This window comes from Oncorhynchus keta, chromosome 36, assembly GCF_023373465.1.
Source record: "Oncorhynchus keta strain PuntledgeMale-10-30-2019 chromosome 36, Oket_V2, whole genome shotgun sequence".
Lineage (NCBI taxonomy): Eukaryota > Metazoa > Chordata > Actinopteri > Salmoniformes > Salmonidae > Oncorhynchus > Oncorhynchus keta.
The window spans coordinates 6,721,827-6,744,247 of record NC_068456.1 but is presented as its reverse complement, the minus strand read 5'-3'; the positions used below and the strand labels follow the sequence as shown (position 1 = coordinate 6,744,247).

At 45.3% G+C, this 22,421-nt stretch overlaps 1 protein-coding gene across 3 annotated transcripts in view; it reads right to left on the bottom strand.

Moving 5' to 3' along the window:
- Window positions 1-22,421, bottom strand: part of LOC118369391 (DNA nucleotidylexotransferase-like) — a 171,778-nt gene that overhangs the window by 68,488 nt on the left and 80,869 nt on the right. For all 3 annotated transcript variants that reach the window (XM_052498397.1, XM_052498395.1, XM_052498396.1), the window contains exons 5-7: window positions 19,861-19,932; window positions 19,513-19,636; window positions 319-451 (exon numbers count right to left, since the gene is read on the bottom strand). In XM_052498397.1, the coding sequence (XP_052354357.1) occupies window positions 319-451; window positions 19,513-19,636; window positions 19,861-19,932 (329 nt within the window). The remainder of the gene's footprint in view (window positions 1-318; window positions 452-19,512; window positions 19,637-19,860; window positions 19,933-22,421) is intronic.

Sequence of the window (22,421 nt, the reverse complement as noted above, 5' to 3'; positions counted from 1 at the left end):
AACAAACGGACCCACGTTGTACCCGCCTAGCTGGCCTTTTAAGTTAATATAGCCGTTCATTTGTGAACATGGTAATGTCATGTAAGTGACATTGGTTTGGATGCTGAATGTAATGACTGTAGTGTAACACACGATTGATGCCTCTGTACACACTCTTCTCTCTTGCGTGGCAGGAACAAAAGAACCATGTCTGTCATGTGTAGAATGAAAACAACAAGGAACTAAGACTACGACCGTTGCAATGGCGCACTGTTTCAAACTCAATGACATACACAAATACATCCACACTGACAAGCTGAGATAAGAGTTGTGCTGTACCTGCGAAAGCCACCTGTCAGAGCCAGTATAGAATCGGGTGCGGTCCAATGGGCAGTCTCTTCAATGATGCTTCTAAGAGCTTTGGCCTCGGCTTTACTGACAGCCTTGGAGATGTCCCTGTAATACAGGAAACCTGAGGGGAAAATATAAAAAGCAGTATGAGCTGTCTATCTGAAGTGGACAATAGTTACAGTAGCATTAGCATTGTGGACTTTAATATAGGGTTGCAAAGGCAGGTAATATTCACAGTAACTTTCAAAATGTACCAGTAATTTACCTGTAATTTTTCATATGAAAACTAGAATCACAAATCTTTGAAACATTTTCCTAAGTATAACCCATAAACTTTGTGAATATTGTAGCTTTTTAAGATGAAGATTACGGCATGGAATATATTGTATATGTTTAAAACGTTCTGTTTAAAACTGATTATGCTGCGTGGCACAATAATGTGCAAATAAAATGTGTCATGCATGCGGATGCATTTAACAATATACACTGAAGTGCTAAAGCTCTCTGAGCCCTAAAAAGAGTGGGAATATCAGCTAATTGATGTTCAAGGAGTACACGCTAAAAAAAAAAAATTTGTTGGAGGGGGGTTCTTTGTCAGGGGTCAGAGTGACATTATAAGTGTAACAATTGTTTTGCATTTCAGGAAGGGTTCTTTATTGCTGTGATGGTTGTGAAGAACCATCCTGTTCTTTCCCTCTCTACCATGTTTTCCTTTATGCCATGAAATGCTACACTGTTAAAAAGTTCCTGTAGTTTTACAGTACACTACAGTCTACCGGTTGCAGTGAAAGTACAGTAAACAACAACAAGTTACTGAATTTAGTGTATTTGTGCCAAGCGTCGGTGGAAGTGTTGTACCAATTTAAGTGGTTGATGATTATGTTGTCAAAGGTTGAGCATGTCTTTTAACACTGTCAGTTCTGCTGTATTTGTAAGAGAATGTGATAAAGAGCCCCGCTGTCCTTTTACTGCAGTGGGCTAAATCAGGGTCACACAGAGTGTTTCCTGGTCAAACATATGGTTTTGAGCTTAAAAAAAAGAAGACACCTGTATCATCCCAGAGTAGAAAAGTATTACATTTTGAGTTTACGTCCCAATATTACACTTTAAATACTTCACAGAAGACTGAAATATAACAAAACAGTTTGACATGGAAACACCAGATTTTTGACAGGTTTAAAAAAAATCATGTTTACCAAGAAATGTTTAAAAATATGAATGACATTCCACCCATAAGGCCACAAGGTCATTTGACAGCAGGAAAGTACTATTCTTTCTGGTTTGACAACAAAATTACATTACATTACATTTACATTTAAGTCATTTAGCAGACGCTCTTATCCAGAGCGACTTACAAATTGGTGCATTCACCTTATGACATCCAGTAGAATAGTCACTTTAAAATAGTGCATCTAAATCTTAAAGGGGGGTGAGAAGGATTACTTAAGGATTACTTATCCTATCCTAGGTATTCCTTAAAGAGGTGGGGTTTCAGGTGTCATCCTGCCACACCATCAGGTAAGTAAGGGTGCCACAAATCAGCCACAGAAAGTTACTGTGAATTTTAGAATAACTACAGTACCTACAGAAAGTGTTGATTTTTGATTTATTCCACATTTTGTTGTGTTACAGCCTGAATTCAAAATGGCTTAAATGCATGTTTTTCCTCACAATGATAAAATGTATTTATATATTTTTTACAAATGTATTGAATATCAAATACATAAGTAGTCACACCCCTGAGTCAATACATGTTAGAATCACCTTTGGCAGCAATTACAGCTGTGAGTCTTTCTGGGTAAGTCTCTAAGCTTTGTACACTTGGATTGTACAATATTTGCACATTATTCTTTTTTTAAATTCTTCAAGCTCTGTCACGTTAGCTGCTGATCATTACTAGAGAGCCATTTTCAAGTCTTGCCATAGATTTTCAAACCAATTTAAGTCAAAACTGTAACTAGACCACTCAGGAACAATCCATGTCGTCCTGGTGAGCAAGACCAGGGTATATTTGGCCTTGTGTTTTAGGTTATTGTCCTGATGAAATGTATGTTTGTCTCCCAGTGTCTGTTGGAAAGTTTTCCTCTATGATTTTGCCTGTGCTTAGCTTTCTTCAGTTTCTTTTTATAACCAAAAACTCCCTAGTCCTTGCCGATGACAAGCATACCCATAACATGATGCAGCCACCACCGTGTTGGATTTGCCCCAAACAGTACACTTTTTATTAAGGACATAAAGTTTAAAAAATTGCCACATTTTTCTGCAGTTTTACTTTAGTGCCTTATTGTAACAGGATACATGTTTTGGAATACTGTATTTTATTCTGTACATACTTCCTTCTCCTAACTCTGTCATTTTGGTTAGTATTGTGGAGTAACTACAATGTTGTTGAATCCTACTCCTAAGTTTTGTCCTATCACAGCCAATAAAATATTTAACTGTTTTAAAGTCACCAATGACCTCATCCCTGAGCACTGTCCTTCCTCTCTGGCAACTGAGTTAGGAGGGACGTCTGTATCTTTGTAGTGACTGGGGGTATTGATATACCATCCAAAGTGTAATTAATAACTTCACCATACTCAACGGGATATTCAATGTCTGCTTTTTCATTCTTACCCATCTGCCAATAGGTGCCCTTCTTTGCGAGACATTGGAAAACCTCCCTGGTCTTTGTGGTTAAATCTGTGTTGGAAATTCACTAGTCAACTGAGGAACCTTACAGATAGTTGTATGTGTGGGGTACAGCAATGAGGTAGTCACACAAAAATCATGTTAAACAATATTATTGCACATAAAGTGAGTTCATGCAACTTTTATGTGACTTTTTAAGCACATTTTTACTCCTGAATTTATTTAAGCTTGCCATAACAAAGGGCTTGAAAACGTATTGACTCAAGACACTTTTCAATTATTATTAATTTTAAAATACTTCAAATACTTGACATTATGGGGTATTGTGTATAGGCCAGTGATCTCAATTTAATCCATTTTAAATTCAGACTGTAACTCAGCAAAATGTGGAAGAAGTCAACATTGCAAAAATCTGACGCAGACTCTGTCTCGACCTTTACGTCTTTACTGAAAACTCATCTCTCCAGTAGGTCCTATGATTGACTGTAGTCTGGCCCAACGGTGTGAAGGTGAACGGCAAGCCTCTGGGGTGACGAACCACCCTTGCTGTCTCTGACTGGCCGGCTCCCTTTTCTCCACTGGGATTCTCTGCCTCTGACCCTATTACTGGGGAGTCACTGGCTTACTAGTGCTCTTCCATGCCGTCTCTAGGAGGGGTGCGTCACGTCGTGCCAGGCTTCTTTCGTTATACTTCACTTGAGTGGGTTGAGTCACTTACGTGATCTTCCTGTCTGGTTTTGCGTCCCCTCCAGCTTGTGTGGTGGAGGAGATCTTCGCGGGCTGTTCTCAACCTTGTCTCAGAGCAGTACTGTAAATTGGTGGTCTGTTGATTTCCCTTTAGTGGTGTGGGGGATGTGCTTTGGCAATAGTATTAATACTGTGCTTTGGCTATGCTGCAAATGTCTATATACCCGGGGGCTAGGATCAGTCTGTTCTATCTGGTGAAATGATCCTGTTTTATCTGGTGTTCTGTGTGAATTTAACTTGTTCTGGCTGCAATCCCACTACCGGGAACGATATGACAACTACCACTGAAAATAGAGGGCGCCAAATTCAAACCACAGAAATCTCATAATTAAATTCCTAAAACATACATGTGTCATATCATTTTAAAGTTAATCTTGTTGTTAATCCCACCTGTCACGCCTTGGTCTTAGTATTTTGTGTTTTCTTTATTATATTTGGTCAGGCCAGGGTGTGACATGGGTTTATATATTGTATTTTCGTATTGGGGTTTGTAGTATTTGGGATTGCGGCTGAGTAGGGGTGTTGTATAGGCTTGGCTGCCTGAGGCGGTTCTCAATCAGAGTCAGGTGATTCTCGTTGTCTCTGATTGGGAACCGTATTTAGGTAGCCTGTTTTGTGTTGGGTTTTGTGGGTGATTGTTCCTGTCTCTGTGTTTTGCACCAGATTTCCTGACTCTCTTTTGACAAACGAAGAACGCCGTTACAGAATCACCCACCACACTCGGACCGAGCAGCGTGTTAACAGGCAGCGACAGCTTGAACAGCGAAGGGAGGACGTTATGGACAGCAGAGGAATGGAGTATACGACGTGGGAAGAAATAGACAGGTGGGCGGTCGACCCAGAGAGAGTGCAGGAGCCCGCCTGGGATTCGCTGGAGCAAAGCGAAGAGGGCTATAGGCAAATGGAGTCAAAAAAAAAGACACGGTGGCGCAGAGCTAAAACCGAAAGTCACCCCCAAATATTTATTGGAGGAGGGCTCAGAGAGAGAGTGGCTGAGTCAGGAGTCAGACCTGAGCCTACTCTCCCTGTTAATTGTGAGGAGCAGCAATATAAGGACTTCTGGTCTTGGGAGATGATATTAGACGGAAAAGGACCCTGGGCGCAGCCGGGAGAATATCGCCGTCCCAAGGAAGAACTAGAGGCACTATTGTAAAGTGGCTGTTCCACTGGATGTCATAAGGTGAATGCACCAATTTGTCAGTCGCTCTGGATAAGAGCGTCTGCTAAATGACTTAAATGTAATGTAAAATGTAATGTATGAGGAGGCAGCACGGCGACGCGGATGGAAGCCCGAAAAGCAGCCCAAAAAAATTATTGGGGGGGGCTTAAAGGGCGTATGGCTATGCCAGGTAGGAGACCTGCGCAAACTCCCTGTGCGTACCGGTGGGCTGGAGAGACCGGGCAGACACCGTGTTATGCTATGGAGCACACAGTGTTTCCAGTGCGGGTGCATAGCCCGGTGTGGTTCATACCAGTCCTTCGTTTTGGCCGGGCTAGAGTGGGCATCGAGCCAGGTAAGCTTGGGCAGGCTCGGTGCTCAAGAGCTCCAGTGCGCCTGCACGGTCCGGTCTATCCAGAGCCACCTCCACACCAGTCCTCCGGTAGCAGCTCCCTGCACCAGGCTTCCTGTGCGTGTCCTCGATCCTGTAGCACCAGTTCCAGCACCACGCACCAGGCCTTCTGTGCGCCTCGCCTGTTCAGCACAGCCAGAGCCTTCCTTCCCTCCTGCGCTTTCGGAGTCTCCCGCCTGTTCAGCGCTATCAGAGCCTTCCTTCCCTCCTGCGCTGTCGGAGTCTCCCGCCTGTTCAGCGCTATCAGAGCCTTCCTCCTCTACAGCGCTGCCGGAGCCTCCTGCCTGTTCGGAGCAGCCTGAGCTGCCAGTCTGCAGGGAGCTGTCAGTCTGCAAGGTACTGTCAGTCTGCATGAAGCAGCCAGAGCTGTCAGTCTGCAAAGAGCTGCCAGTCTGCAGGGTGCTGTCAGCCTGCATGGAGCAGTCAGAGCTGTCAGTCTGCATGACGCAGCCAGAGCTGTCAGTCTGCAAAGAGCTGCCAGTCTGCAAGGAGCTGTTAGTCTGCAAGGAGCTGCCAGTCTGCAGGGTGCTGTCAGCCTGCATGGAGCAGTCAGAGCTGTCAGTCTGCATGAAGCAGCCAGAGCTGTCAGTCTGCAAAGAGCTGTCAGTCTACAAAGAGCTGTCAGTCTACAAAGAGCTGCCAGTCTGCAAGGAGCTGTCAGTCTGCAAGGAGCTGTCAGCCTGCATGGAGCAGCCAGAGCTGTCAGTCTGCAAGGAGCTGTCAGTCTGCATAGAGCAGCTTGATCCGCCAGTCAGCTATGATCTTCTAGATCTGCCAGTCAACCAGATTCTTCCATATCTGCCAGTCAACCAGTCTCTTCCAGATCTGCCAGTCAACCAGTCTCTTCCAGATCTGCCAGTCAACCAGTCTCTTCCAGATCTGCCAGTCAACCAGTCTCTTCCAGATCTGCCAGTCAACCAGTCTCTTCCAGATCTGCCAGTCAACCAGTCTCTTCCAGATCTGCTAGTCAACCAGAATCTTCCAGATCCGCCAGCCAGCCAGGATCTACCGGAGCCTACTACCTGCCTGAGCTTCATCTCAGGACTGGGCTTCCTCTCAGTACTGGGCTTCCTCTCAGTACTGGGCTTCCTCTCAGTACTGAGCTTCCTCTCAGTACTGGGCTTCCCCTCAGTTCCGGGCTGCCCCTCAGTTCCGGGCTGCCCCTCAGTTCCGGGCTGCCCCTCAGTTCCAGGCTGCCCCTCAGTCTCGAGCTGCCCCTCAGTCTCGAGCTGCCCCTCAGTACCGAGCTGCCCCTCAGTCCCGAGCTGTCCCTCAGTCCCGAGCTGCCTCAGTCTCGAGCTGCCCCTCAGTCCCGAGCTGCCCCTCAGTCCCGAGCTGTCCCTCAGTCCCGAGCTGCCTCAGTCTCGAGCTGCCCCTCAGTCACGAGCTGCTCCTCAGTTCAGTGGGGTTCTGGGTGAGGACTATTAGGCCATGGTCGGCGGCGAGGGTGGATTATCCCAGGACGCGAAGGGGAGGAACTAGGACATTAATGGAGTGGGGTCCACGTCCCGAGACGTAACCGCTACCATGGACAGACGCCCACCCGGACCCTCCCTATGGTTTTGGGTTGCGTCCGGGAGTCCGCACCTCGGGGGTTCTGTCACGCCTTGGTCTTAGTATTTTGTGTTTTCTTTATTATATTTGGTCAGGCCAGGGTGTGCCACGGGTTTATATATTGTATTTTCGTATTGGGGTTTGTAGTATTTGGGATTGCGGCTGAGTAGGGGTGTTGTATAGGCTTGGCTGCCTGAGGCGGTTCTCAATCAGAGTCAGGTGATTCTCGTTGTCTCTGATTGGGAACCGTATTTAGGTAGCCTGTTTTGTGTTGGGTTTTGTGGGTGATTGTTCCTGTCTCTGTGTTTTGCACCAGATAGGGCTGTTTTTGGTTTTCCACGTTTATTGTTTTGTAGTGTTCGTGTTTATCTTTTTGTTATTGAACATGAATCAAAGAAACAACGTTGCATTTTGGTCCGCTTCTCCTTCAGATGAAGAAAACCGTAACAGTCAGTAGAAACATGTCAAACGATGTACTGAATCAATCTTTAGAATGTTGTTTACATACATCTTGAATAACGTTCCACCCGTAAAATTAGAATGACTTCAGATGACCGGTGGAACGCAGGTCCTTCCCCTGTGAACGCGCATGGTGAAAGCATGGTCAACTCATGGCAATGGTGACTATTTCCTGTCTCATTCGACCCCCCCCCCCTTCACATTAGAGTCATCAGACAAAGTTCTATTGACTGTTGACATCTAGTGGAAGGCGTAGGAAGTAAAAACTCATCCATATCTCGCTGTAATTTCATTGTCACCCCCAGAAAAAAATCCAAACAGGATATGGAATTTCTCAGGTTTTTGCCTGCAATATGAGTTCTGTTATACTCACATACATAATTCAAACAGTTTTAGAAACTTTAGACTGTTTTCTATCCAATACTAATAATAATATGCAAATATTAGCACTATGACTGAGGAGCAGGCCGTTTACTATGGCCACCTCTAATCCAAGCTACTCAATACTGCCCCTGCAGCCATAAGAAGTTAAGTATCCTCCCTCTAATTCTCCCATCTCTCTCTCTCACACATCTCTCCCATCTCTTTCTGTCTTCCATCTCTCTCTCACTCTCGCTATCTCTCCCCACCCTGAGAACCTGAGCCCTAGGACCATGCCTCAGAACTACCTGGCCTGATGACTCCTTGCTGTCCCCGTCCCCAGTCCACCTGGTCGTGCTGCTGATCCAGTTTCTGCTGTTTTGCCGGCGACTATGGAACCCTGACTTGTTCATCGGACGTGCTACCTTGTCCCATACCTGCTGTTTTTGACCCTCTCTCTCACTCTCCCCCTCTCTCTCCTTTTCTCTCTCTCCCTCCATACAGCACCTGCTTTCTCGACCTCTGAATGCTCGGCTATGAAAAGCCAACTGACATTTGCTCCTGAGGTCCTGACCTGTTGTACATTTTACAACCACTATGAGTATTATTTGACCCTGCTGGTCATCTATGAACAGTTGAACATCATGAAGAATGCGTCTGGCCTTAATGGCCATGTACTCTTATAATCTCCACCCGGCACAGCCAGAAGAGGATTGGCCACCCCTCAGGGCCTGGTTCCTCTCTAGGTTTCTTCCTTGGTTCCTGCCTTTTATAGGGAGTTTTTCCTAGCCACCATGCTTCTACATCTGCATTGCTTGCTGTTTGAGGTTTTAGGCTGGGATTATGTATAAGCACTTTGTGAGATCTGCTGATGCAAAAAGGGCTTATAAATAAATACAATTGATTGATGATTTGTTGAATACTTTCTTAAGGTAGTGTACTTGCAGCAAACTCACAGTACATTATTCAAAAATAAACACAAACTTCCTTGTGACCAACTGCCATTAAGTTAATCGCAAAATGCACAGTAACCTCAACCTCTTAAAGGACCGTACCCTTTAAAAATAAAATCCACCTAAACTGATATACCCAAATCTAACTGCCTGTAGCTCAGGATCTGAAGCAAAGATATGCATGTTCTTGATACCATTTGAAAGGAAACACTTTGAAGTTTGTGGAAGGGGTTCAAACTACCAGTTCCTACATTTTAATATAAAAATGGGATTTTATCAAACAAAACTATGCTACATGTTATCTCTGGGACCCTCAGGATGACAAATCAGAGAAAGATTACTGAATGTAAGTATATTATTTACCTTCAGCGGTGAATGTATCAAACCAGTTGCCTTAATAAAAGTGTTTTGTCGTTGTGCACTCTCCTCAAACAATAGCATGGTATTGTTTCATTGTAATAGCTACTGAAAATTGGACACTGCAGTTCATTTAAGCTTTCTGCCCATATAAGACATGTCTATGTCCCAGACAGTTGGCTGTTTTTTACAAAGTCATTCTAGTCACATTAGCGCACGTTAGCAACGACTGTCCTGGTTTCAGGGACACCGATCCTGTCGAGGTTCAGTGCAGCTCTTGATTTTTACAAGCTATTACAAAGATTGCAGAACTGGGAGTAGAGAAATTGGTTGCTCAAACTTGATAAATATAATGATAATTCCACTTAAACTGGTACAACTCTTCCACTAATGGTTGGCACAAATACAACATATTTTAGACCATGCCTGTAAATATGCTAATGAGTGCAGTAATGATTGTATCCTATATTGAATATATTGGGTAGAAAAATGTCCCAATATATTAGATTTTGCATACATTTACCCATAAAGATACCGACCCGTACCATGTGAGTACCTAACCGTGTGTGCCATAAGCGCATCTGAAGTATCCTATAAGTATAACTGTAGAGCCTATTATTGGTTCTACCTGGAACCAGAGGGTTCTTCATGAGATAGTTCTAAATGGAACCCCATTGGGACAAATGACAGAAACTCTATTGGTTTTGGGGTGTACAGGAAATTCAGGTCAATAGCAACTGAGAGGTTGTGAGTTCAAATCCCAAGTGAGGATTACTTCCAGGTTATCAGAATACAGAAGGATACTGTCCAACTCTGAAAATACAGTTGCTTTTTGAATATTTACCATATTTTCACTGCAACCAGTAGCCGGAAAATGTTCAACAGTGTAATAAAGAACCCTCTGGTTCTAACAATGTAATGAATAACCATACAAATAGTTATGCAAAGGGTTATTTTAAAAAACAAAACAAAAAGCTTCTCCACAGCCCAAAAAAAGGGTTACCCTACAGCCACAAAATGAAGAACCCTTTCTTTGTACTAACTACCCTCTCTTCTAAGAGTATACAGGTATAACTCACAATTCATGTGACACTAAGGAATATGCTATTTTATCTCGCCTGACCTGCCCTACTATACTCGCCTCGCTATCTTTCTCCTCCACTCTCCCAAGTTGGCAGTCATGCGTATTTCATATAAGAACTTTGAAGTATTGCTAAGAAAAAGTTGCTATTCTAGGTTGCTCTTTCACATAAACTACTCTAAAGCGACAGAGAATGCTAAACCTCTCTTAACCCTAAAATGGACTATGACCTAATGGAAGCTCAAAAACTATCGCTTTCAATTCATGTAATACAAAAATGCTATTTTCTCTCCCCTGATTTACACTGCCCTCTCTCCTCGTCTCTCATCTCTATGTTTCAAATTTTATTAGTCGTATGTACAGGATACACACGGGACACGCCGTCCAACAAAAATGCTTACTTCCAACAGTCTTGCCTTGGTACTGCAGCTGAATTGACGCCCGGCCCAGAAAGATAATTTCCATAAATTACGACCTAGAAAACATCTTGGAATCAGTCTCCAGTTCTTTATACCTCAACAATAAAAACAAATCAAAGATAAGAATACGAACATAAACTAAATGTCTCAGTAGAATAGAATAAACATTTTAGCATACAGTAAGTATAATAAAGGAACGCACAATTTATAGTCCAATATTTACACTGGTTTTTGGTGTAAATTGTGCAGTATTTAGTAATAATAATAAGAGTCTGGTAGCAGCTGCTGTGAAGTGTGTGTAGCATGATTGTAAGGGATTTCTTCCATTGACGGAGAGGCGGACCAAAGCGCTGCGTGGTGGTTATTCATGTTTAATTTATAAAGACACTATACATGAACAGACTAAACAAAACAAGAAAAGTGAAAACCTAAACAGTCCTATCTGGTGCAAACACAGAGACAGGAACAATCACCCACAAAACCCAACACAAAACAGGCTACCTAAATATGGTTCCCAATCAGAGACAATGACTAACACCTGCCTTTGATTGAGAACCATATCAGGCCAAACATAGAAATAGACAAACCAGACACACAACGTAGAATGCCCACCCAGCTCACGTCCTGACCAACACTAAAACAAGGAAAACACACGAAAACTAACAATGGTCAGAACGTGACAGAACCCTCCCCAAGGAGCGGACTCCGAACGCACAACCTAAACCTATAGGGGAGGGTCTGGGTGGGCATCTGTCCGCAGTGGCAGCTCTGGCGCTGGACGTGGACCCCACTCCATAATTGTCTTAGTCCACCTCCTTAGCGTCCCTTGAGTGGTGACCCTCGCCGCTAACCTTGACCTAGGAAACCTAACAACGGGCCCCACTGGACTGAGGGGCAGCTCCGGACTGAGGTAGCTCAGGACTGAGGAGAAGCTCAGGACTGAGGGGAAGCTCGGGACTGAGGGGAAGCTCGGGAGTGAGAGGAAGCTCGGGAGTGAGAGGAAGCTCGGGAGTGAGAGGAAGCTCAGGAGTGAGAGGAAGCTCAGGCAGGTTGAGACTGGCGGATCCTGGCTGACTGGCGGATCCTGGCTGACTGGATCCTGGCTGACTGGCGGATCCTGGCAGACTCATCCTGGAGACTGGCGGATCCTGGCAGACTGGCGGATCCAGGCTGACTGGCGGATCCTGGCTGACTGGAAACTGGTGGATCCTGGCTGACTGGCAGTTCTGGCGGATCCGGCACTGGCGGATCCTGGCTGACTGGATCTGGCAGACTGGTGGATCCTGGCTGACTGGCAGTTCTGGCGGATCCGGGCTGACTGGCGGATCCTGGCTGACTGGCGGATCCTGGCTGACTGGCGGATCCTGGCTGACTGGCAGTTCTGGCGGATCCTGGCAGACTGGCGGATCCTCTGGCTGACTGGCGGATCCTGGCTGACTGGCGGATCCTGGCTGACTGGCAGTTCTGGCGGATCCTGGCTGACTGGCGGATCCTGGCTGACTGGCGGATCCTGGCTGACTGGCGGATCCTGGCTGACTGGCAGTTCTGGCGGATCCTGGCTGACTGGCGGATCCTGGCAGACTGGTGGATCCTGGCTGACTGGCAGTTCTGGCGGATCCTGGCTGACTGGCGGATCCTGGCTGACTGGCGGATCCTGGCTGACTGGCAGTTCTGGAGGATCCTGGCAGACTGGCGGATCCTGGCTGACTGGCGGATCCTGGCTGACTGGCGGATCCTGGCTGACTGGTGGATCCTGGCTGACTGGCGGATCCTGGCTGACTGGCAGTTCTGGCGGATCCTGGCAGACTGGCGGATCCTGGCAGTTCTGGCGGATCCTGGCTGACTGGCGGATCCTGGCTGACTGGCAGTTCTGGCGGATCCGGGCTGACTGGCGGATCCTGGCTGACTGGCGGATCCTGGCTGACTGGCGGATCCTGGCTGACTGGTGGATCCTGGCTGACTGGCAGTTCTGGCGGATCCTGGCTGACTGCGGATCCAGGAAGACTGGCGGTTCCTGGCGACTGGCGGATCCTGGCTGACTGGCGGATCCTGGCAGACTGGTGGATCCTGGCAGACTGGCAGTTCTGGCGGATCCTGGCTGACTGGCGGATCCAGGCTGACTGGCGGATCCTGGCTGACTGGCGGATCCTGGCAGACTGGCGATCCTGGCTGACTGGCGGATCCTGGCTGACTGGCAGTTCTGGCGGATCCTGGCAGACTGGCGGATCCTGGCTGACTGGCGGATCCTGGCTGACTGGCGGATCCTGGCTGACTGGCAGTTCTGGCGGATCCTGGCAGACTGGCGGATCCTGGCAGATCTGGCGGATCCTGGCTGACTGGCGGATCCTGGCTGACTGGCAGTTCTGGCGGATCCTGGCAGACTGGCGGATCCTGGCTGACTGGCGGATCCTGGCTGACTGGCGGATCCTGGCTGACTGGCGGATCCTGGCTGACTGGTGGATCCTGGCTGACTGGCAGTTCTGGCGGATCCTGGCTGACTGGCGGATCCAGGCTGACTGGCGGATCCTGGCTGACTGGCGGATCCTGGCAGACTGGTGGATCCTGGCTGACTGGCAGTTCTGGCGGATCCGGCTGACTGGGATCCTGGCTGACTGGCGGATCCTGGCTGACTGGCAGTTCTGGCGGATCCTGGCAGACTGGCGGATCCTGGCTGACTGGCGGATCCTGGCTGACTGGCGGATCCTGGCTGACTGGCGGATCCTGGCTGACTGGCAGTTCTGGCGGATCCGGGCTGACTGGCGGATCCTGGCTGACTGGCGGATCCTGGCTGACTGGCGGATCCTGGCTGACTGGCGGATCCTGGCTGACTGGCAGTTCTGGCGGATCCTGGCAGACTGGCGGATCCTGGCTGATTGGCGGATCCTGGCAGACTGGCGGTTCCTGGCAGACTGGCGGATCCTGGCTGACTGGCGGATCCTGGCAGACTGGTGGATCCTGGCTGACTGGCAGTTCTGGCGGATCCTGGCTGACTGGCGGATCCTGGCTGACTGGTGGATCCTGGCTGACTGGCAGTTCTGGCGGATCCTGGCAGACTGGCGGATCCTGGCTGACTGGCGGATCCTGGCTGACTGGCGGATCCTGGCTGACTGGCAGTTCTGGCGGATCCTGGCTGACTGGCGGATCCTGGCAGACTGGCGGATCCTGGCTGACTGGCGGATCCTGGCTGACTGGCGGATCCTGGCTGATTGGCGGATCCTGGCTGACTGGCAGATCCTGGCCGACTGGCAGTTCTGGCAGATCCTGGCAGACTGGCGGATCCTGGCTGACTGGCAGTTCTGGCGGATCCGGGCTGACTGGCGGATCCTGGCTGACTGGCGGATCCTGGCTGACTGGCTTCTGGCGGATCCTGGCAGACTGGCGGATCCTGGCTGACTGGCGGATCCTGGCTGACTGGCGGATCCTGGCTGACTGGCGGATCCTGGCTGACTGGCAGTTCTGGCGGATCCTGGCGGATCCTGGCTGACTGGCGGATCCTGGCTGACTGGCGGATCCTGGCTGACTGGCGGATCCTGGCTGACTGGCAGTTCTGGCGGATCCTGGCAGACTGGCGGATCCTGGCTGACTGGCGGATCCTGGCAGACTGGCGGTTCCTGGCAGACTGGCGGATCCTGGCTGACTGGCGGATCCTGGCAGACTGGTGGATCCTGGCTGACTGGCAGTTCTGGCGGATCCTGGCTGACTGGCGGATCCTGGCTGACTGGTGGATCCTGGCTGACTGGTGGATCCTGGCTGACTGGCAGTTCTGGCGGATCCTGGCAGACTGGCGGATCCTGGCTGACTGGCGGATCCTGGCTGACTCCCTGGCTGACTGGCAGTTCTGGCGGATCCTGGCTGACTGGCGGATCCTGGCAGACTGGCGGATCCTGGCTGACTGGCGGATCCTGGCTGACTGGCGGATCCTGGCTGATTGGCGGATCCTGGCTGACTGGCAGATCCTGGCCGACTGGCAGTTCTGGCAGATCCTGGCAGACTGGCGGATCCTGGCTGACTGGCAGTTCTGGCAGATCCTGGCTGACTGGCGGATCCTGGCTGACTGGCAGATCCTGGCTGACTGGTGGATCGCTGGGCAGACTGGTGGCGCTGGGCAGACTGGCGGCGCTGGCGGCGCTGGGCAGACTGGCGGCTCTGTGCAGACTGGGGGCACTGGCTGCGCTGGGCAGACTGGGGGCACTGGCGGCGCTGGGCAGACTAGCGGCACTGGCAGCGCTGGGCAGACTGGCGGCGCTGAGAAGACTGGCGGCAAAGGATCCTGTGAAGATGCTGGAGGAAACAGGTACAAAATTATCTATATCCATAATAAAACGAGTCCTATATCGACATAACCTGAAAGGCCGCTCTGCATGGAAGAAGCCACTGCTCCAAAACCGGCATGAAAAAGCCAGGCTACTGTTTGCAACTGCACATGGAGACAAAGATTTTACTTTTTGGAGAAATGTCCTCTGGTCTGATGAAACAAAACTATAACTGTTTGGCCATAATGACCATCATTATGTTTGGAGGAAAAAGGGGTAGGCTTGCAAGCCGAAGAACACCATCCCAACTGTGAAACACAGTGGTGGCAGCATCATCTTGTGGGGGTGCTTTGCTGTAGGCGGGACTGGCGCACTTCACAAAATAGATGGCATCATGAGGTAGGAAAATTATGTGGATATGTTGAAGCAACATCTAAAGACATCAGTCAGGAAGTTAAAGCTTGGTCGCAAATGGGTCTTCCAAATGAACAATGACCCCAAGCATACTTCCAAAGTTGTGGCAAAATGGCTTAAGGACAACAAAGTCAAGGTATTGGAGTGGCCATCACAAAGCCCTGACCTCAATCCTATAGAACATTTGTGGGCAGAACTGAAAAAGCGTGTGTGAGCAAGGAGGCCTACAAACCTGACTCAGTTCCACCAGCTCTGTCAGGAGGAATGGGCCAAAATTCACCCAAATTATTGTGGGAAGCTTGTGGAAGGCTACCTGAAACATTTGACCCAAGTAAACAATTTAAAGGCAATGCTACCAAATACTAATTGAGTGTATGTAAACTTCTGACCCACTGGGAATGTGATGAAATAAATAAAAGCTGATATAAATCATTCTCTCTACTATTATTCTTATATTTCACATTCTTAAAATAAAGTGTTAATCCTAACTAACCTAAAACAGGACATTTTTACTAGGATTAAATGTCAGGAATTGTGAAAAACTGTGTTTAATTGTATTTGGCTAAGGTGTATGTAAAATTCCGAGTTCAGCTGTATGTAGGCTATGTGTGCCTTTAAAAAAATATGTAGTTCTGTCCTTGAGCTTCTCTATTAATGTTCTCTATTATGTCAATCTTCATGTTTTGTGTGGACCCAAGGAAGAGTATTTGGGGATCAGCTATTGGGGATGCTAATAAAATACCAAATGAACAAAAATAAGGGCCAGGTTGTCAGGATGGGTTATGTACTATATAAGTACACATTAATTACAAGTAAGTAACCCTCAAGATACACAGGATTTATCTACACAAAAATAAGTGTAACACCTAGTAATTATGGTCTACTTATGCAGATATTACATGTACTCTGTAGTGTACTTTTGGGTTTATGATGGGTAACTTACACATGAATTATACATTTTTAAAATGTTTTATCTGGGATGACACCTGAATATAGACCTCAGTCAGTGAGGTTGACCTACATCTGATCTGTTTTTGTAAACTCTACCAAGATAACCCAGTTTGTACACTTTTTGGGGTGCACGGGTAGGTAATTAGAGCCCAGTGAGCCTCCAACCTTTGTAATCCCAGACACCCAGTGTATCTGTCCAATCTTGTGACAGAAGAAAGAAACTAAAACACAACATTTGTGAATTGTAACAAGCATGGTAACAAGCATTTGTTTTTACACCTCTATAATTACAGACTGCAATTACCATCAGTTACATTTTGTTATTACAGTGTAACTATGAGTCATTACAATGAACCACAGCAGTTGTTATTGTAATTACACATGTAGTTACACTGTAATAAGGACCTCTTAAAATGAAGTGTTACCGAACGTTACGCTCTTGCTAAGAAGTCCCTGTGCTGGGTTTCTCTCTCACAAAAAAAAACCCACTCAAGAGCAACTGAGCAAGAGGGCGAGTAAACACAACCTAATAGCTCTGTAATACTCTACAATAAGTGGGAATATAACTTAATGGATGTTCAAGGACCCCTGCCTGGCCATTCTCTCCCCAAAATAAAATCTCCTCAGCTCGCCTGTCCTCTTCTCGCCTCACCTCACTGTCAAATGGCATCATTGTTGATTAGATGTTTGTTTGTTTTTTCATTAGGCTATTACATCTGGAACCATGGGGCCCATTTACTAGACACTCATCGACAACATGGACACAAATATAAATAATCTGAGGTAAAAATATATATATATTAAAAAGTAGAATGTAAAAAAAATAAAGATAATTCAAGTGTACATTCTCAAAGTGTCCATAGAAACGCCACTGTAGTTTTTTTTTAAATGTCCTTAAGTCCGTTGAGACACTTTGAAGTTGTTCATTTTAACTATTATTCTCCCAACAAGGTTGCACCATTTTGTATATGGGACATGCATCAATAAGGTTATGGAATAATCCATTCCCCTGTTGACAGTGAAAACTGAATTGAACTTTGTGGCTTTTCCCCACCAGTCTGACAAACACATGTTAATCCCGGCCTCCATCTTTCTGCTCCTACCTACTTCTACCCCCACACTGAAATGTTGACTCTCCCTCTCCTCTAAGATTAGGAAACGGTTCCATGTCAGCCAGTAATCCAACTGTACACCATCTTGATTTCGCTGGGATTTCACAAGGGGAGAGATTTGGTTATCATTACTGCTTAGTAACTGGATATTGCTGTAGATCAGAAAATAAAATCGTTTTTTACGACTTTGCAAAGCCACAAAAAGAAGATATGTACTGTACAATATCATATACAGTGCCCTCGGAAAGTATTCACACCCTTTGACGTTTTCAAGATGTTGTTGTATTACAACCTGCATTTTAAATTGATAAATTGACATTTTGTATTTAAGGACAAAAAATAAACAGACTAGAGCTAAGCACAGGCAAAATCCAATGGAACACTTCCAACAGACACACAATACCACATAATGTTAAAGTGGAATTATGTTTTTAGAAATGTTTACAATGTTTATTTAAAAAAAATGTAAAGCAGAAATGTTTTGAGTCAATAAGTATTCAACCCTTTTGTAAATAGGTTCAGGAGTATACATTGTATGGATTCACTCTGTGTGCAATAATAGTGTTTCACTTGATTTTTAATGACTAGCCAATCTCTTTACCCCACACGTACAATAATCTGTAAGGTCTCTCATTTGAGCAGTGAATTTCAAGCACAGATTCAACCACAAAGACCAGGGACGTGTTCCAATAGTTCAACAAGAAGGGCACCTATTGGTAGATGGGTAAAACAAAGCAGACATTGAATATCCCTTAGAGCATGTTGCAATTATTAATGACATTTTGGTTGGTGTATCAATTCACCCAGTCACTACAAAGATGCAGGTGCCATTACTAGCTCAGACGCTGGAGAGGAAGGACACCCCTCAGGGATTTCACCATGAGGCGAATGGGGATTTTGAAAGAGTTACAGAGTTAAATAGCTGTGATAGGAGATAACTGAGGATTGATCTACAACAATGTAGTTACTGCACAATACTTACATTAATGACAGAGTGGAAAAGAAGGAAGCCTATACAGAATAAAGATATTCCAAAACACATCCTGTTTGCGATAAGGCACTAAAATAATACTACAAAAAAATGTGTCAAACAAACAAACTTTTTGTCCGGAACAAATCCAACACATCACTGAGTACCACTCCTCATATTTTCAAGCATGGCATCATGTTAGGGGTATGCTTGTCATCGGCAAGGACTAGGGAGTTTCTTAGAACAAAAAGAAACAGAATAGAGCTAAACAGGCAAAATTCAAAAGATAACTTCCAACAGACACTGGGAGACTAATTCACCTTTCAACAGACAATTACCTAAAACACAAGGCCAAATATACACCAAGACGAGTTGCATGTTCCTGAGTGCAAGCTATAGAAGCATGCTGGAGTCTAGTCCCTTTTTTTTGCTAGTCTTTTTTTATTGGTATGTAACTGTTATGAAAGTTGTATTGCCAAATTGGTTTTGTATTTAAACACAACTTTACACTTGTACATGACACTGCAACAAAATTTCCCCATGGGGACAATAAAATCAGTAAGTAAGTCTGGTCAAGCGGTATTGCCGCTGACTCTGGTCCACATATCACCCCATAGGCGCTGGTTCTCTATGTCCCAGTCCCATCTGTCTCCACTTTCATTTATTTAATCTCTTAACCCCAAATGGCCGCTTGCCAAAGACTTCCAAACCTGGCTAAACAACCCCCCAGTCAGCTGAAACCAATTCCCATACAAAGAAGTAGGGATAAAACATTCTGTCACATTTCACTCTGTTGCTGTGTTGCATCAATGATGTGACAAACAAATCATAATTCTCATATTGAACGTCAGGGAACGTTTTTGGTCTTTATGTTAACGAGGGCCTTCTCTCCCAAGCTGATTGATAAGTGTCCCATGACAAGGTTTACTCTTTATAACTACGACTCATTGATTTGCATTATGAATCCCCCTTGTTGGGTTCTCATTGTGTTACTTCACCTACGGTCTCAGCTTATCACTGTAAAGTGACAACTGTCTGGGGTTCAACTGCTACTTTTAGAGCATCGGATATAGAACCTACTCTGGGACATTACCTTAACAGAATGAGAGACTGGGGCCCGTAAAAGCGTATCAGGTTAGAAGTGCTGATTTAGGATCAGGTCCTCCCTATTCATAGAATCGTATTCCGCGACCTTTTGTGAATGCAATCCCAGAGACAGAGATACCAGCAGAGTTTACTACTTTCTGCCAATAAATTAATATCAAAACTAAGATAATTTAAGAGCAGCTACATTTTAGTGTTCTGATATAAAAACAAAGGGAGGAGGTTGTGTGCTACTCCTGTTCATACCAGCTCTCTGCATCCTGTTCAACTGGATGTTGGGCTCGGCCAGAATCTCCTTGAGTGAGCGCAGCCCTCTGCGGTACCACTTCTCAGCAGTTTTGGGTCCAACCCCGAACACACTGGTGAACAGCTGGCAAGAAAACATTGATGTACACAAAATAACATGTTGTCAGATGGGATCTCTTTGGGGGGAGGAATTACTGGTATGGGTTCTATTTAAGTCTTGCTGGCAGCATTTGTATTGTGTATACAATTATAATTTGGCGGAAATGTACAGCAAATTAAACTATGATATCTATCACTTAAAAATAATTTCACAAGAAATTTGAAAAGAGTTGCTTTTGATCCACTTACCTTAAGTGCCTGATATCGTTCATCACTCTGTACCTCTTCAACTTTAAAGGAGCGGCCAAATATAAGGATCTCCTGTAAAACCAAATCAAATAGACGACATTACTATGTTTATTTATCCTTCCAAACTTCTGTTGAGTCCTTTGTGGTTAAATTTATTTTTTAAACACTTCTATAGCTTGATTTTTCTTCATTTTAGAATAGATGTATTTATTTTTTATTTTTTTATTATTTAACCTTTCTTTTATCGGGGAGTCATACTGAGACCAAGGTTTCTTTTATAGATAAGACCTGGAGTACAGAAATTACAGAAAATATATGCATCAAAATATAAATACAGAATGCAAGCAGAAAGAAAAACACAGTCATAAAAAACAAGCGCGTTCATCAGTAATAAGGTCCTCAATCAGCTTTCTGAATTACCCCAGAGGCACCAGAACATCACATTCATCAGTAATAAGGTCCTCAATCAGCTTTCTGAATTACCCCAAAGGCACCAGAACATCACATTCATCAATCATTCATTACCCCAGAGGCACCAGAACATCACATTCATCAGTAATAAGGTCCTCAATCAGCTTTCTGAATTACCCCAGAGGCACCAGAACATCACATTCATCAGTAATAAGGTCCTCAATCAGCTTTCTGAATTACCCCAGAGGCACCAGAACATCACATTCATCAGTAATAAGGTCCTCAATCAGCTTTCTGAATTACCCCAGAGGCACCAGCACATCACATTCATCAGTAATAAGGTCCTCAATCAGCTTTCTGAATTACCCCAGAGGCACCAGCACATCACATTCATCAGTAATAAGGTCCTCAATCAGCTTTCTGAATTGCCCCAGAGGCACCAGAACATCACATTCATCAGTAATAAGGTCCTCAATCAGCTTTCTGAATTACCCCAGAGGCACCAGAACATCACATTCATCAGTAATAAGGTCCTCAATCAGCTTTCTGAATGACCCCAGAGGCACCAGAACATCACATTCATCAGTAATAAGGTCCTCAATCAGCTTTCTGAGGCACCAGAACATCACATTCATCAGAATAAGGCTTTCTGAATTACCCCAGAACATCACATCACATTATTCATCAGTAATAAGGTCCTCAATCAGCTTTCTGAATTACCCCAAGAGGCACCAGACGTATTCCACATTTTGTTGTTTTACAGCCTGAATTCAAAATGAATTAAATATTTTTTTCCCGCTCATCTACACACAATACCCCATATTGAGAAAATTAAAACATGTTTTATAAATGTTAGCAAATGTATTGAAAATGAAATACATAAAAATTACATTTACAGACGTATTCACACCCCTGAGTCAAAACTTTATACAATCACCTTTGGCAGCGATTACAAATGTGAGTCTTTCTGGGTAAGTCTCTTAAGAGCTTTCCACACGTGGATTGTGCAACTTTAGCCCATCATTATAAAAAAAATGATTCAAGCTCTGTCAAATTGGTTGTTGATCGTTGCTACACAGCCATCCAGGACTTGCGATAGATTTTCAAGTAGATCCTTTAGAGTCTATTGACGAACCCCATCAGAATCTGTCCACCCTTAAGAGTCTATTGACGCACCTGTGTGTCAATCTACAATGGTGTTTGTCAGACTGTGAAACATCCCGAAAATCGCTCTTCTCACGAAAACGTCTGTAGCGCCCCAACGGTTTGGCCTACAAACTATTATGACCACTCTATGGAAAGGGGAGACAAGTGTCACAGGACTCATCTGAAGGTAACCCATACAAAGGAATGGAGTTGTGTGCCAACAAAACTAAAGGGTTAAATACGTGTAAAAAAATATATATATATTTCCTGAGCTTTCTTATATCTCCTAGGTGTAGAATCAATCAATCAAATGTATTTATAAAGCCCATTTTACATCAGCAGATGTCACAAAGTGCTATACAGAAACCCAGCCTAAAACCCCAAACAGCAAACAATGGAGATGTTGAAAAACTCCCTAGAAAGGCAGGAACCGAGGTAGAAACCTAGAGAGGAACCAGGCTCTGAGGGGTGGCCATTCCTCTTCTGGCTGTGCCGAGTGGAAAGTACATGGCCATAAGAGTACATGGCCATTTAAAGACAGATTGTTCTTCAAGATGTTCAAACATTCATAGATGACCAGCAGGGTCAAATAACAAAAACAGCAGTTGTAGAGGGTGGAACAGGTCAGTACCTCAGGAGTAAATGTCAGTTGGCTTTTCATAGCTGATCATTCAGAGGTCGACCCTTCAACACCTTATTCCTTATCATTTATTTTTTGACTGTCTTTCTTGCCATTTATGAATGTGTTATTCAATGCATTGCTATTGGCTATAGTAGTAAAGGCCAAATTCAAAAATGTTTTTATATAACGTTTTTATACCTGAAGGGGTTGTGAAATTCAAAATCAAATAGCTAAATGATCCATGGTATGACCATCTTAAAGCAATTCCATATGTTAGCTTAGTACCCCCTAGGTTTTCCTCTCGAATTTTGCCTGTTCTTAGCTCCATTCCGTTTCTTTTTTATCATGAAAAACTCCCTTGTCCTTAACAATTACAAGCATA